Source organism: Geospiza fortis, unplaced genomic scaffold (genome assembly GCF_000277835.1).
Source record: "Geospiza fortis unplaced genomic scaffold, GeoFor_1.0 scaffold496, whole genome shotgun sequence".
In the NCBI taxonomy this organism is placed as follows: Eukaryota; Metazoa; Chordata; class Aves; order Passeriformes; family Thraupidae; genus Geospiza; species Geospiza fortis.
The window spans coordinates 42,582-60,190 of NW_005054529.1; the positions used below are offsets into that span (position 1 = coordinate 42,582).

The window sequence follows — 17,609 nt, forward strand, 5'->3', positions numbered from 1 at the left end:
CGGGCAGACCTGGAGCTTCCGCCGCCGCCCTCGCCGCGGGAGCAGGTGCGTTGTGGCCGCTTTGTCCGCGTTCTGGGGCAGAGAGGGGCCGGGCGGCAGGTGCACACGCCGGGCCGGGCCGAGCTGAGCCGACTCGAGTGTGGGATGCCTGAAGCGTTGTGCGGGGCCGGGGGCCGTGAGGTGCCCGGAGCGGTGTGCGGGGGCGGAGCCCGTTGAGCGGTGCTACCTGTGGGCTGCCGGTGTTCGCGGCGCGTGCAGCGGGAGCTTCCCGCTGGTCCTGCAGACCGGCGCCGCGGGAAGGTCACCGCGGGCAGAGCTGGGTGTTTGGGCTCTGCTTTAATTGCTCCTTGGAAGGCCATGTATTTGCGATGAGGGGCACGGGGTTTGCAAAGCTGCTTAGTTTGTTTGAAGGTGTTGCTACAAAGCTGATTTCCTCTTCCAATGTGCGTGATATTTCCGTGGCAAAACAAACGTGCAGAATGAGCAAACCCCCTTAGGACTGGTCTGCTGCTCCAGGAGCCCCGAAGGCCTCCAGCGATGAGCCGAGTTGCGCAAAAGCATAAACGTGGCTTGGTAAAGCAGCCTTTGCCTCGGTACCATAGGCATGCTGGTTTACACCTTGGAAAAATCTGTTTTTTAATTCACTGACATGGTGTGAACCTTGATCTGACTAAACGAAAATCCATGGCTTGCCTTCCTTCGGAAAGGGAAATAGGGGAAAAAAAGCCTTTAGGGAGGGAAGACAAGCCACAAAGCTGAGGTGAAATAAAAATTGGTGAGTCTAAAATAATTTAACTTCTGAGGGAATCTTTTTCTACTCCTATGGAATTAAAATGGTTTTGCAGATTACTGCAGTGAGAGTGTAGGCCTCAGATCATAGATACTCAGCACTGATGGCAGAAAGAGTGGAAGTATTATTCTGGAAGAAGAGCAGGAACACAGTATTCAGAAAGGGAAAAATAGCTTTCGAATAGAGTTCAGTAAGTACTATGTATGCTTCCTCATTTGCTGTTTGTAAGCAAAAACCCTCTAATAAAGTCATGACGAGTGATACCAAGTGTTTTACTGTCATTATACAGTAATCTTTTAAACTTCATTTTGAAAGCATATTACATGGGTAAGAAAGGGTGAGTCTTTTTAATCACCTTTAGGGAGGAAGGCAGCATTCTGAAGAATTGTAGAATTTTGTCTATTTGAGCTGTTTCTTCAGTGGGTTTACTTTCTTTTAGTTCATTTACATGTATGGGTATTAATAGTGGTAATGTTTATTGTGTTACTACATTTGCAGAAATCCTGAGCAATTACTCTGCCCTTGTGTTGGGAAGCAAGGTTCTTTCCCTTATTAGATCCCATAATGTTGAGGACTTATAAAATGGAAAGTGGACCATTTTCAAATTGAGCATATGTAATATAGTTTTCCTTTTAAATTAGATTGCTGTAATAGTTATTCTCTTGACTTTGTTGTCTTTGTCTGCAGCTGGTTATTTATTAGCCTGCAGGTATATTTTTTAGAGGAATAGATGTCCTAAACTTCTTTCCTTGGAATCTCAAGGATTCCTCACAGCATTTATAAATGACAAAGGCAAATACTTCTCAAAGTTTTTTAACTTGTGTCATCAGTCTGATTCTTTAGAAGAGATTAGTCAAGTGCATGGTTTACGAGTGGGGTTTTGTTTTTTAAGGGAAGCAGTACTTTTCTTTAATGTGACTGCGGTATTAAATGCTGTCATGTGACTGTTGAAATGAATGTTGAAATTATTTTTTACTTCATTGTAGAATCAGTGATTGTCCCATAAACAATTTCCTGTAGCAGTGAACTGCAATTCAGTTTTACCTTACAAATGGACACTGAAGGCCAAAGGGATGATGACATCTTTAAAAAAAACTTTTATCACTATTTTAAGAAACATTGAGAAGGCCCAATTTATTATTTCCAGCTCAAATTCATCTAGCTTTTTTATATCTGTGTTTTTAGATCTTCTCTAGGAAGAGCTACTTACGCATGATTTTTTTTTGCCAGTAATGGATGCAACCAAAACTTGAGTTTATAACTGTGATTTCCTAGTTACTGCTGTGATCATGTTAGGTTTCTCCTAAGAAGAATTCTATTTTTTATGTTTCTGAGCTAGGGAAGTTCTGTTTCACTTGGGACAGCTTTTGAGGAACTGTGACACTATCAAGATGTCATTTTTGTCACTTGGCCTGCATTTACCATTCTTAATTTCCTCCAGTTATGTATGTGTACCACCCAGGAAGGGCATCCTCAAACTGAAGAAAATGGGCTATTTAGCCACAGCAGTGTCGTACTATATGGAAGCTATTGGCTGTGACACTACTGCAGATAAAACTTCCCTAGCTACTGCTGGTAAATCCTTGTGCATGTGTATGTAATTAATTTTGCCTTCCGAGGTTCAAATTTTGTACCAGTGGGGTGAGTTCATATCAAAAATGAAACTCAATTTAACACTTTATTAATATTTTAATATACTCAGAAGTGTTGGAAGTAGTGAAATGCAGATTCAGATGACTTATACCTTTCTTTGACATAAGTTTGGTCCACTTCACTTAGGCTTTGTTGTGCACGTTTTAGGTGGGATAAATCATTTACTCTTTGAGTAGATCTGCTAAACCTAGTTACAGAGCTTCAGCCATACCTGATTTTGCCAGCATCCTAGTTTTACATAAAATGATTCACTGTGGAATAAACTTGGGAGGCTGGGCAGAATTTTAAGAATTTTAAACCCTTTGTAATATGTTCCCTGTTTTTTTTTACTGCAGACAGGTCTTTCTGAGTGAAAACTTTCTCTCTCAGCATGCTGCTTCATTTTTTGTCTGGTTCTGTCGTAATGTCCTCCACACCATCCTTGTCCCAAGAGTTACAGTCACTAGTTCAGTATCCATGTGAGAACCAGTAATGAGTGATGTTCGTATTGAAACCAGTGCTATTCAGTATGTACATCAACAAAATAAATGAGGTCAAGTGCACCCTCAGCACAGGCTGCAAACGACACTAAGGTGAGTGGTTCAGTTGATACACTAAAGGAAGGGATGCCATTTGGGGTGGGGGGTGGGGGGCATGACAAGCTTGAGGATCTGCAAGCTGCTTGAAGTCAAGCAAGGCCAAGTGCAAGGTCCTACACCTGGATCAGGTGATCCCCATTATCAACACAAGCTGGAGGATGAATGATTTGAGAGCAATGCTGCAGAAGAAGGACTTGGGATACTGGTGGATTAAAAATTGGCTGTGGACTGTCAATGTGCACCTGCAACCCAGAAAGCCAGTTGTGTCCTGGGCTGCATGAAAAGAAGTGGTACACCAGGTTGAGGGAGGTAATTCTGCCCCTCTGCTCCACTCTGGTGAGACCCCATCTTCAGACCCTGAAGGTACTGCATCTGTCTCCAGCATTCCCAACACAAGCAAGGCAGGGATCTTGGAGCAGGTCCATAGGAGGGCCACAAAGATGGTTAACACGCTGGAGCACCTCTCCTATGAGGAAAGGTCAAAAGAGTTGAGATTGTTCAGCTTTTTGATATGTATAATGGGGGTTTGTGAGAAAGATGGAGAAAGATTTTATTATATATTTTTTTAACCCCTCTTTTTTTGGTTGGTTTTTTTTTCCTTTTTGTTTCCCCCACGATTTCTATTGACAGGACAAGGGGCAATGGTTTTTAACTGAAAGAGGATTTTGGTTGGATGTAAGGAAGAAATTTTTTATTTCAAGGGTGATTAGGTACTGAAACAGGTTGCCTAGAGAAGCTGTGGCTGCACCATCACCAGAAGTGTCTAAGGCCAGGTTGAAAGGGACTCTGAGTAACCTAGTTGAGTGGAAGGTGTCCATTCCCATGACGTAGGGTTGGAATGAGATGAGCTTCAAGGTGTCTTCCAACCCAAAGCATTTTGTGATTCTGTGAAAATATGAAAAGTACTCCATACCAGAGATGGTTTAGTCAGTGAGTGAATAGGCAATAAAACTGGTAGGATTTAGGTAATACAAATTTTCCTCACCTAGTGGTCTAGCACTTTTTTGTATTTCTTGAGTCAAATTAGTTACTGCATTTTCAAGTCCAATTAAGATTCTAGAGTGTCTGAAAGTATCCAGGTTCTACATTTGCTATCCTTTAGCACTTGAGTGTTGTGCATCTTTTAGCTTATTGACTTAAGCTGAGCCATTCTTGGTAGTAAGGTATTGGCTCAGCCATGAACAAGGACGATACAATCAGAACACATGTAATCAAGGAGATTAATGGAACTGTTATGCATAGTTATACTTTATTGAGTGGGTTATGTATAAGAGTCACTGGACATTATCTAGAAAGAGTTTAATAAGCTAGGCTTCTTGTTGACTCATTAAACTTAGTTATATTTTTTAACAAGCAGGATACTAATACATAGTTGAGGGGAAATTCTCTCTACTACCATCCCAAGCCTGTATAATGTGTTATCATCCAGTCTTGCATCTCTGCTTCTCAAAGTCTCTTCTGTTCTACTAGGCCTGTATTTCTCTACACTGTATCCTTATATTACAGTCGTAAATACCTCATTCTGCACAGGTTAGGTAGTTGTTACTGTTATGTAATAAGCAAAAATAAAATAAATTGGCCATAATCATCTGGTCAGAAGAAAAAATGCTGTTAGAGTTAAACACACAGAAATACGGAGATGATTTAGTAAATTCAGTAACTGATCTTCACTTGGATATGAGAAAATCTGTTTGTTCTGCATTCACTGCTGAAGTGTAAAGGCACGTCCTATTCACAGTTGCTTAACTGTATTTATTTGAGTTTTCTGTTGCTAGTATCCAACTCAGAGGCAGTCAGATTTACAAAATCTGCTAATGTGGTTCCTTAGCATCTGGATATTATGTCAGGGAGTCTGACATAACATTACTGTCTAATAATCTAATAAAATAATACAGAAGCATCTAGGAATAGTGTAAATTACGTTAATTTAGGACTATGTCAGGGAGTCTGACATAATATTATTGTCTAATAATCTAATAAAACAATACAAAAGCATCTAGGAATAGTGTAAATTACGTTAACTTAGGACTATTAAAGCACATAAACGTAAGAGCTTTCCTGTGAGGTTAGGAACGAGGTGTGTTTTATGGAATAATACTCTGATTTGTTTAATATAGGGAAGATAAATACCCAAATTTGTTAACAACCTTACTTTGTTACAGTGAAGGTAAGGAAAATGTGATGACTGTGCACTGTACAACATATAAGTGAACCTGGATGTTTAGATTTCCATATGTGGAACTTGCACTGAATCATTTGGGACTTTGAAGAAGGTGTTTCAGTCAGAGGTTGAGGAAACAGTGAAGAAGTACTCAAGAAATCCTGGAAGGAGACTAACACAAGAGCCTTTCAAAGTTCTTTTCAACTTTATTTTCTGTGAGCACTTACTTGGAAGGTGGTGTGATACACAGGACTCAAAGTCCATGAAGATGGTGTGGGAAAGTGGTGACAAGTCTAATAAGTAACTGTGGGGGAAAAAGAGTTTATTGTAAACCTGTGTTTCATTTTTGCTAGGATGACAGGAAACAAATGCCTGCCTGTTAGAGTTAAGTGAATGTCTTTGATATCTAAGTATTCTTAGGCAACAGATCCCAACAGTGACTGAGTAATTTTGGATAAAAGACTTGTGCAACTTAAACTTTATGTGAATGCTTCTGCTTTTTTTTTCCTTTTCATATTGTCAGTCTAAATTTGTTGGTACCAAGCTCTTATGGTACTGGAATTCTAGTCTCTGGAATTCACTTCTCTCCAGGTATAGATATAAATAGCTTCATACCTGCCATTCCAAATAATAGAACTGCAATCCATATGAAGCATCAAAAGTTTTTATCACATTAATCTGCTGCGGCACTTTGCAGCATCTGGGATGCTAGAAGCACCCAGAAATAAAATTAGCCAGGAGGGAATCTCTCTCTCTTGTGCGATAATCCCACAGAGTCTACTGCCGATGTGCTGTCCACATGCCAATACAAATTATAGGCAACTTTTCATGGGCAGAGATGGGATACATCTGACTGTTCCTTCTAACTAAGGGATATTTGCATTTTTCCAGTCTCATTACGCATAAATGAAATCATCCTTTCCCTCCTAGATTGTGCTGAAGAGAGCTGTACAAGTGACTGTACTCTTTGAAGGTACTGTGTTGAGCAGTCACTTTGAAGTCAAAGGTCTTCTGTTTTACTAAAACCTGGAATGATGCCTTTGATTGACCTCTGACACCTGCCAAGAAAAAGAAGTTTTGCCTAGAATGATCCTCTCCATAAAGAGGACCACTTATTAAGGTTCCCAAAAGATGTTTGGTGGGTTACTTCTTCACAGGAAGTCCCATGCTTGTACCTCCTTTAAACCAATAGATATCTGTTAAAATAGATGATTTAGTGTGTACTTCTGATGTGCTAAGAGTGGGAACCCATTTGTACTTTAGGAGTATGTTTCACCAGAAAGAGGAGCTCTAACATGAGTGGGCTAGGATACCACATAATTATCTCTTCTGTACAGCTGATTGTATATGGAAGAAAGTGAGTATCTAGTGCATGCAGATCATCTAGACTTGTACAAGCTGATGTGCTTGAAATTTGGTAGCTGAGTAAGTGTCCTTTATAATCAGTCTACTTTGAAATAAATGAATATGTGGAATAATAACTCTGGTATTTATTAGATAAGATTATTTTAGTGGATATTACATTAAAATTAACTGGTTTTTTCCGTCATTGATATTTTTCTATAAGAGTCATAACTTCCTGGATATGATCAGGTTGCTAAAAACTAGCTAAGTGTAGCAAAATACAATATTTATTTTTAGATTTCACCCACCCCCCCGGCAGAATGATAAATAATTCCAATGCTATGTTGCTTTATTCTATCAGACAAAAGGCAGTAAGCTGTATCTGTGAATGCGCCTTTTTCTTGGTTTCAGTACAATGCAATATCTGTGCTAGCATCTAAGCAACTGCTATAAACAGGGAAGTGATGTGCCCTGTGACCAATACTCTTGAACTCCTATAATATTTACCCCCATAAGTAATTTAAAGGTTTGTGTAGGATTTGTGAGATAATACAGTTCTTTCACATGTATATATGTGTGTGTGTGTATTTAAGTAAATATGTATATAATATGTACATATATATTGCTAACAGATTTATTATAACTAGAAATGCATCATTTCATTTGGAAAGCAAGTAACATAATGTTATATTATATTGTATTTGTAGTTATGCAGTTCATGCAGAGCAGATCCTTTCTGGTTTATGCTGATAGGCATTTCACAAATGACTAAGTGTTGTGGCAAGAGCCATGTAACAACAGTCCACAAACTTGTGGTTAGCCACCATTTTGGGCTCCAGTCTGAGGGAAAACAACCATCTTGGCAGCTGTCTGGAACCTTATTTTGGAATTGTAGAGAGGATAATAAAGAGAGCTCAACTACTGGGAACTTGGCTTTTTCTTCCAATCCTTTTATAATGAAAGGTTTTCCTTTCAGCTGAGGGAATCAAAAATCTATAGGTAGTGAATGAGTAGTTTAGGATACTGACAAGCAGAATAGGAAGAGAAATCAGTGAAAGTTTCTTAACAAAGTGAAAGTAACCCCAAATCAAGTGAATCTGTAAGTGGAGATGGAAAACAAATTAACAAGTGCACTAGAATTCTGAACCAATGACAATTGATGAAGTTGTATAGTATACCTGGAAATGTGGCTCTGCAAGCAGAAAAAAATAAATCCCCCAACTGCCAAGAGCTTTTTTCCAAGACTCTTCCCTGTTATGTACACTGTAACCACTGCCAGAATAAGATATATGAGAAATCCTAAAAATGTTGTTTATTTATGTTCTTCTCCCTCAAAAGTATAAGAAAAATATAGTAAGAAAGGATGGCATGGTAAAGGAACAGTGTGGGGAAGTGTTTCTTTTTTTTTCCCCGCAGAGTGACACTTGGGGCATGTGGATGGTCAATTAATGTGTATTTGGTCACCTGTTTTTTGACTTGTTTTAAGCTGTTGGGTCAGTTCAGTTAGTGGGATCAGTTAATGATAATATTGCATTCAACGTGGGAATTAAAGTTTGTTAGATTTGACTAGTCCTTATGGGCCTGTGCTAAAATGTGTCATCTCTAGCCATTTTCTGTCATACTTTAAGGCAAAGTATCATACTTTTATGTCTGTACCAAAGATTATCCTTAAAAGGCATCCTGCAGTGAATTTGCTTTAACGTATTGAATTTGCCTGTATTGATTTTGCCTTTAAAATAATAAGTTGTAGTTGCGCAACCAGACTAGGGCAACTGAATGACAGTGGTCCTTAATACAGACTGCTCTGCATTTGGAAAGATTCTCTTGTTTATGGGTAACATTCTGCTTGTAGACTGCATAGTAAATGAAACTGAAAGAGGAAGTAGCTTCTGTTCTCACTGTGTGACCCCAAGAGCCTTTCTGGAGCATTTGTGGAAGGGTAGGACTGTAGTCTGTATAGCTGTGCTTTTTTTGACCTTTCAAACAAGCTTGCACTGTCTTGGCCTGTCTGCTCATCCTCTCACCCAGATCTGATGAGCACTTGCAAACTGTTGGGATAGCTGGGCACTATCTTAAAACATGTTTTCCTGATGTTAGGGCATTTTAACTTTGATATCAGTCATGCTTAGTGTAATAAAGGAGAAAGCCGTATGTGTTTGCTTTCCCTTGCTATGGTCTTGTACATGATTTCCACTTACAGGGAAGTGGAGTAAGCTGGGATTGGTTTACTTTTCACCCATGTCCTTACCTTTTCTTTTTCAAAGATAGATGAAAGCTGAATATTTGATTAGAAGATTAAATTATGTGCTTATGTTTTTGTAGGCTATGTTTATATTTGATGACAGGTACGTATTATGTTGTCTTTCTCTGCTGCTTTAGCTGCACTACAGAAGCTGTGGTAAGTTATGTTGTGGTTACTCACAGCTTCCTCCTGACCATTTGACACAATCCCTCAACCAAATGCCGCTAATGTTACTAATGTAGATGCTTCTAAATAATTGTGAGGTTGCGTCCCTCCAAGGGTAAAGAAAGTTTATGCAAATTATTAGTATAGATGTCCAGTTCTTGTACTATAGCTGTTGTCATTACAGGCATCAATTTTGACATTATCTATGCATCTGGCACCTGGAATATCTGCTTTGTGTTTCATTATTGTCTGTCTTTCTCTCTGTTCTATCAATCTGTCTTCTTGTTACAAAATGCAGTTTTAGTTTATCGCATGCTTCTTCATGGTTGTCCTCTGTTTTAGAGGAATTTTATGGTTTTCCTATTCTCACTCCGTTGGTTTCAATTCTACATCAAAATTAATATGAGCAAAAAGCAAGGAATGTGAAGCTTTTTGTGTTATATTTGCAGTGTATTTCACCATTGAAACTTTTTTTTTTAAAGATAATTGCAGATTGCCAAAATATAATCTTATTTAGAACACAAGATTTCTCTCAGGAGGAGTTTGTACTTGACTTGCAGCCGTGAGTCCTCTGTAATGCATGATGGACCCCTGAAGGAAACCTGCCATTTTCTTTGGTGACACCTCAGTAGTGATAAACATTGATCAAGAAGTTGTTGGAGGTGATTTTGTTCATTTGTTTTGCAGCTTTCATAGAACTAGGTAGAAAGTAGTTTGCAGCAGATTTTCTATACAGCTGAAAGTTGTTTGGAAGTCTTTTCCAAATCTTCTGCTGAGTTAATGTGCTGAATCTGTAATAAAAGAAATATTCTGAGCATAAGAAAATCTTCCATGGGAACTACTGAGTAAGAAGAATGTTGCCGTGTACTGTCACATTACAAAAGATGAGGAAATGTTTATTTGGTAAAGGAAGCCTCTTATTTGTTTGGTTTTAATGCTTGTGTGTTGCTCAAGATGGGAGACTTGCAGAATGTGTGAGAAGTTGTTCATGCTTCAGGACCATTTCCCAGTAGCACTCAAAGCAATTGAAAATGTAATTTGTATTGATATTGTGACAAAGTGTCAGAATATCCCAGAAATAATAGGTCTTAATACCTAATGCAAGCTCTGGTTGGCTTGATGTATTTATTCCTGGTGATGCACTGTGCCAAACAATTGAAACACTTCTATTCTGGGAATACCAGTAGGATGGAATGTGCACTGTGGAATAGTTTTTTTGTTTGAATTCTCTAGTGGGTGGGAAGTATTTGAAGAGTGGGGGGCCAATCCACTGCCATCTTTTTTTTTTTTCCTTAAGTCTGAATGATGGCTTTTATATGTTCTGTGAAGACACTTAGCTGCTTCAGTGTTCCAGCACAAGTTGCTTAACAAATAGGGCTTAGCAGGATCCAAATCACAGTGAGGGAAACGAGGATTTTTTTATGTCTTGGCATAAAATAATCAGGAAATACATAGTTAAAAGTGTTTTGCAAGACTATCGAGTCACTGGCAAACTGATTTAATTTTCAGATTTTTAAGACAGTAATCCACAAGTCAAGCATTTTTTTACTTCTTTTCCTAGCCTGTAGTGAAGCAGGAAGAGAGACTGGGGATAATTATTGGTATGTCAAAAGAAGCCTGGGATTGAAAAGCATTGGCTTCCATCCTTAGAATAGAATAGCAATTTGGAACAGCCTTCTGGCATGTGAGACTAGAAAGTCAGTCTTCTGTGTCCTAGTATTCCCAACTTGTCCCATTTAATCTATATTAATCCTTTCAGGTTTTATAGAAGCTTTGATTAGGTTTAGCGATTGAGATCTCTCACAAAAGGTACTCCAAGAAGAAAACCATATGTTAACCTTCATTTTGTCCATTAATAATAGGAAAATACATAACTGTGTTTCAGGTAATTTTCTTTCAGTCAAGTTCCTTATTGCATTTCTTAAAACATTCAGGATATATATCTACTGTCATCTCACTCTGCATTTTACCAGTACATGCTCATTATCTTTAGGGTTCTGTCTTTGTTGTTAGCATTCAGGAATAATTTCATTAGTGTATTATCCAGAAATCAAGATCAAGTAATAACTTATTGTCACTATCAAATTCTCATTTATGCACAGTTTACTACATAGTTTACAGTTATCGTTTGACTTAAATGGATTCAGTAGATGGGAGTGTACTGTTAACTAGAAAATGTTTAGGTGTATTAAAAGAAATTATTGCTGATGGTTAAGATTCAAGAAACTACTCTTTGTATGTCATAATATTAATTGTATCTTGAAAACATTGCTAGGATTTGAACTTTCAGTTCACACTTCTTAATTACAAAATTGCTGTGCTTTGGATTCAAAATTTTGATTCAGAAATTGACTTTTTGAATAGTTTATTCAATTTTGCAGCTGTCAAGATAACCAAAGTCCCATTTTAACTCAATGCTTTTAGATTGACTACTGAATACAACTTGTGGTGGACCTGTCTTCAGTGAAGGACATATGGATAATTTGCTGCTGTTCCTGGATACCTGATCAGTCTTATAAACTCTCCTGCAGTCTCTCAATGCTACAGATTGTTCTTCAATTTACCCTTCTGCATCATCTTGTTCCTGTTTCCCTGCTTACCTGGTTGTTTCCATTTCCACTTGCTTTCTATTTTCTATTTTTTTATATTACTTCATTTTTTCCCCTCCAGAGGATTTTTTATACTTAATCATTAATCAAGCCCCGTTATTCGCAGTTTAGATGGACATCTGGTATTGTGCCTTTTAATACCCAACCAACCAAAAAGCCAGCACCAAACAAAAAACCCCCACAATCCTGCCATCCTGGAAGTAGCACTCATTAAAAAAAAAAAAAAAAAACACTGCTATTGCTCAGACCACATATTTTCTTAGCAATAGCATGTCTTGTTTAGGTGATTGGGAAGTCTGAATGGGCAAACATTAGAAGAGCTCTACTGTAAAAATCTCAACAGAGTGGTTCCTGTATGAGGATGCTCTGGCTAAGAGGCCAAGGAAAATCCTGAATAAGTCGGTTTTGGATTTTTTGGTTTTGTTGTTTGGGTTTTTGTGTGTTTTTTTGTTTATTTGTTTGTTTTGATTTGTTTTTTTCTGAGAGCTCTTTAACATAAAATTAGTACTCTGAGATTGGAAACCAAGCTTCTCCCACCAGGCTAGTGTATCTGTCAATCAATCCTATTTTCCCCTTGGCTTACTGACAGTGATCTTAACTTTTAAATACCATCTGTGTGGTTTGCTTGTAACAGGATCCCATATATCTGCTTATTTTCATTTTTTTTATGCCCCTAGTTCAGTTTATAGATCACTCTCTTCATCTTAGGCAAGCCCAAACTGGGTTACCAGAGTAAAGAAAACCTTCCAGAAAATACTAAAAAGGCAGTCAAAAAACTTCTGATACTTTGGCATCAGTTTCTCTGGCATGAGGTCTGCTGCTTAAAGCATGAGAAAGTCCAAATTTCTTTCTATTTTTAATACATATGTTTACAGCTTTTCTTGGAATTCTGTAGTAATTGCCACACAAATTTAGGTTGCTCTTTAAGAACCCCATCTGTCTTAAAAAAAAAAAAAAAAAAAAGAGAAGATACAATACAGAAGCAGTAGAGAAAGATGGAGTTTCTGAACCATTATTTCAGACTAGTTCAAGTCTCATTCAACTTACAGGAAAGACTTAACCCACGCCCTTTCCTGTGGAACCCATACGGATACCTGTCTTTAATTAAGCAAGTCAAAAAAGATCTGCAAGATTTAGAATCTCAACTTTCAAATTCATAATGCTGAATTATACACAGGAAAGGAACGTATATTGAGTATTTTTCTTCTTGTAACATAAAGTCTTTTTTTGGACATTTCCTTTTATTAATCTCTCTGTCAACACAGAGTTCTTTCTACAAAACATCTCTCTTTTTTCAAATTAGTTTCTAGTTACCTTATAATTTACAATATTTTGGAATGTTGATGTCACTCTTCACAGTTATTTTCTGTGACGGGCTTCCAAACAGATTGATTCTTGGCTGGGAAAATGTTTTTTAGGAGACATGAAGAGCTGATTTTGTTTTAATGGGTGATGGTGCAGTGTAAATGACACAATTTCAGAGGAGACTAGATAAATGCTGCTGCTCACTGAGATATTTAATTAGTGCTATTCAGGTATAGAAAGTATACCTGAATATATATATATATACCTGGTATAGTATTCAGGTATAGAAAGTAGATTTAGTATGCAGCAGTCCCTTTATTTGATTGGTCTTTATGTACCTTCTTACGTGGCCTTTTGATTTTGGACCAGCTCTTCACATTAAAAATGTATAAAACATTTTTATCTCTAAGGGTGAACAGAATGGAAATGTTATTCAGGAGCAGTCTTGTTTCATAAGTGGCAGCAGAATGGTAATAAAAATGCGGTTAGGAAAAGAAGGGAGAATAATTTGGGATTCAGGGTGGAGAACTACTTAAGAAGGTGAACTAGGAAATGAGGGTTGAAGGACATTGACAGAACAGAAGGAAACAGATTACAGGACCTGGAACCTTGGAGGTTACAGATAATGGAAATAGCACTTATGAATCCTTGAACATGTTCTACTTATTTTTTAGCCAGAAGAATTCCATGAAGATGTCCCTAGAACGAAGGGATTGCTCTCTTAGCAGAACGGTCACTTCCGCTCAACTGGAAAGAATGTATGTAGCCTGCTAGCTAAATATAGGTGACAAAAAGTGTTATTTTGCAATAACATGTGGACATGTGTCACCTTGAGGGTTAAAACCTTGCATTTTAGAGTCACAGTGAAAAAAATCCTTCCAATTAAAATTTAAAATCTATGTGTGTGTATGCTTACAGACCACACATGGAAATAAAAAGTAGGTAAAATAAAATTGTTGCAAAATTGTTAGTTAATAGTTTGGGGTGTTTTAGCTTCTCCAGAGATCTGGAATATTTAGTGAGTGCTGATAATAAATTCACATATTTCACATTTATATATAATATAGTACAGCTATAATGTCTTTCTCCTCACTTTCCATTTTTTAAAGAGATGGGTGGATTAATGGGACGTAGGAAAATGTAGGGTACAAGCATGCACTGTGAAATCTTCCCTCTACACACGGAGGTTTTGCAATACCTTTTGTTTGCATCAACCAGAGGTTCATCAGAATGAATACTGTGGTGTGATGTCTCATTGGAGAAGGCAAATTCAGATTGCAGACCGTAACATTTCTGTTGATGTACAATTCCTTCAAGGTCTCAAGAGATGAGATTAGGTGTGCTGTGGTAATGCCTTCTTAGGCATTACCTACAGAGTTTAGGCACAGTATCTGAAGGTACACGTGTCCTGAGGGCATTTGCTTAGAATACCATTGGGAAAGACAGAGTAGAATTCTTCATGGCACCAAGAGCAGAATTACTAGCCACAGAAACCTTACTGCTATAAATTCCATGTAGCAAAGCATGTTAGGAGCACCTTTATAGCTGAATGTTAAGCTTACCTGTATTCAGTCCACCTCTTTGATATCTGTGTACTAGCAACTGGCTTCATACATTGCACAGAAAAGTGTAAGTAACTTGGGTGTTAATGTGTACCACTTCAAAAATTGCAGTTTTAATGGGGACATGTAACAACAACAGCAATAATAACAATGTATTAAGTTGTTTATTAGTAGTATACTATTTCATGACTGTTCTTTTCAGTGGCAGATGACCCTAAGAAAAAAGCACTGTAGTTGATCCAGCAATAAAACTGTAATGCTAAAAGCTCAAATTTCAAAACTTATTTTGCTTCCAGTTCCTAGGATTTCACAGTTTTCACAGGATATTACAACCTTATCACATATAAGAGCAGAAACTCATTTCCAGCTATTATTTACATGATTATTAATATTTACCAAATATAAGACATCAATTTCTAGGAATGAGTGGGAGATTAAACCAGAGATTAACTTCTAGGCATCTGGGCCTAATATTAAGCATTCTTAGCTAAGAAAATAGTACCAGAACTTCCAGTCAGCAAGTTCTTACATCATTATGATTTTATTGCTTACTTATTCTCAAGATGTTAAGATACATCTGCAGTGCATAAAGCTGAGTCTAGGACTGTAAAATGCTTGGGTTTTGTAAGACTTTGTAACTTTTTGTAAGGAGGTGAGACTTGTTCTACTTCTGAGACTGGGAAGGAATTTTCTGATCTTTCATCAGAGTAAACCAAATTCTTATTCCTATGGCTTCCATCTTCTTATATTTTTTCACAACTCTCTTAAAAGCTTTTTTGGTGTTGCTAAGATTAATACATATTCTGAGAATCTCCCCTAATCCCCCAAATCTTATTTTGCCTCCTATTTTGGTCTGATTTTGATTTGTCTGAGATGTTTCTTCTACACAAGTTACTTGTCAGTCTGTTAAATATTCATATGTTAAACATTCACATTAAATGTTCGTATCTACAGTGGGCTGCGATTCTCTCCTTCCTTCCTTCCTTCCTTCCTGCCTTCCTTCCTTCCTGCCTTCCTTCCTGCCTCCCTCCCTCCCTCCCTCCCTTCCTTCCCCTCCCTCCAGCACCTGGAATACACTTTTCATGTCATTTATGTATAACGAGTGTGTTGTATTCTGGAGCTGCTGCAAAATCTGTAAGAATATCTCCTCCCTCTTACAAAATAGTGAGGGTCTGATTCAGCATCTGTATTTAACCAAATGTCCAGTTTTTGGATCCTGAACTCTTGTTAAGATGCAAGGAAGGCTCATGGCCCATTCCTATAATGAAGCAGATACTGGGCTGGGTTATCACTGAGTACCCTTTCTTTTGAACAATAAGAAGCGTTCCCAGAAGATTTTATGTTTTGTGGTCACATCTTCATTAATTCTACATACAGCTGATACACATCTAATGATTCACATATAAATGGGCTTTAGTCCTATAATAATTTCAGTCTAGATGTGGATTTACATCTAGGATTATACTTTTCAGTTGTTTTGTTCTAAATTGATTCACCAACAGCAATAGAAGACAAGTTCCAAATTAGGTTTAGGTTACCCGTCACAAAATGGAAAATCTTCAAATGAGTTATAATAAACCTACTCTTATACAATGGGCATATCATGTATTTTTCTGTTGAAATGGAGGGGGAATCTGAGCCAGTTCTGTGCTTTAGACACTAACTTGACACCTTCTGCAAGAAATGGGTCGTTTCCTAGAAAGACTTTTCTCATCATGCACAGTGCTTGGTATAGTAGCATTGCAAGTCAGTCTGTGTACAGGTTTAGGAGTCACTGTGTATAAGGTTTTACAGATATCTAGCTAATTTGAAATTTTCCAGACTTAGTCCTCTTACATCCAAAATTATTCAAACAGTTTTCAGATCACCATTCAATTAATAATTTTGTTGTTATAACACCTAATAATGAAATGTATGGAGACATTGTTTTCTGCATTAGTATGCAACAATCTCTCATTAATTGTGTATGTTGGAAATGCCAAGAAGTTCTTTGAGGAATAAAAACCTGTAACTAATAGTGGATTATTTATTTGCTAACAGTCCTAGGAATCGAACCTGACTCAAAGGATGCACACCAGCTTAGCATAATATGCTGTTCCTTTAGAAGCCTATAGAAAACAGAAAACATCCGTAGTCACAGTCCTCTTCTTTTGTCTAAGGACACAGTAGGCTTTGTGTAAAGTCAAGCTTTTGATTCCAGAGTATTTTCTTTTATGAAGACAAAATAGAGAATACAGTAGAAGTCTGTTTTTATTAATAAGTGAAAAAACTTGGAATAAAGGGTGACTTCTGACCCTTTCTAAGCAACTGTATTTGCTCAAATATATTATTAAATTGAATCTGCCTGTATTATAATTTAGAGAGTATATTCACTGTTCCAGACACAGAGCCACTGTTAACACTGCTAAGACTACAGGGCACATCCTACAGTAAGTGGCAGAAGTTTCAGAAATGAAGGCAAAATAAATGAAAATGTGCCTGCCTGTTAAAATACTGCATCTAGTTAACATAGCCTTACAAACTCTTAATTGTCACTGCATATCTAATGGTTCAGAAACAGCCAGGAACTGGTGCTTTGTTCATTATACCAGACAGTATGCTGTACAGAGACTGTACAGAAAGACAGGCATTCATAATAATAATGCATTTTATGTACAATGTTAAATAAACATAAATACTTGTGACTCACCAAATCCCCATCTGAACGGTTTTATTTCTGTATTCTAATAGCATAGTGCGTACTAGTAACCATGTGCAAAAGTTGGTCACGCATTTGGGCAGTGGGACTTTCAGTGAAACTGTGGGTGCTTCTTCGAAGAACGCCCTTTTTAAAGGCAAAATAAGACATTTTTGAGCTTTGGAAGTGCCTTGAACTATCAACATATCATATGTTAAATTGTGCAGCTTTATGTAGGGTAATTTACCAGACACTGCTCTACAGACATGATCTGTTGGTATTCAGTAATGTTTGAGTGAAACAACCCTTCAGCTGTTGTGGAGAATATTCTTTTGAGGGAAAAAGTTTTACTAATGTTAAATATGCTTGGACTTCTGTTACATTGTTCTTTAAAAAAAATTAATTAGTCACTCTCTATGTAACCATCCTGCTGCCAGATCAAGGTTTGCCTTGGGAGCTGGGCTGCCAGTGCTGGGCCTATTGTACGGCGCTCAGCAATGCCAGCAGGTCCGAGCGAGCCCAG

At 37.7% G+C, this 17,609-nt stretch overlaps 1 protein-coding gene across 1 annotated transcript in view; it reads left to right on the plus strand.

Moving 5' to 3' along the window:
• Positions 1-537: 537 nt before the first annotated feature.
• Positions 538-17,609, plus strand: part of SLC44A5 (solute carrier family 44 member 5) — a 69,036-nt gene continuing 51,964 nt past the window's right edge. Inside the window, exons 1-2 of the mRNA XM_031063764.1 lie at positions 538-573; positions 5,247-5,397. Coding sequence (XP_030919624.1) covers positions 538-573; positions 5,247-5,397 — 187 coding nt within the window. The remainder of the gene's footprint in view (positions 574-5,246; positions 5,398-17,609) is intronic.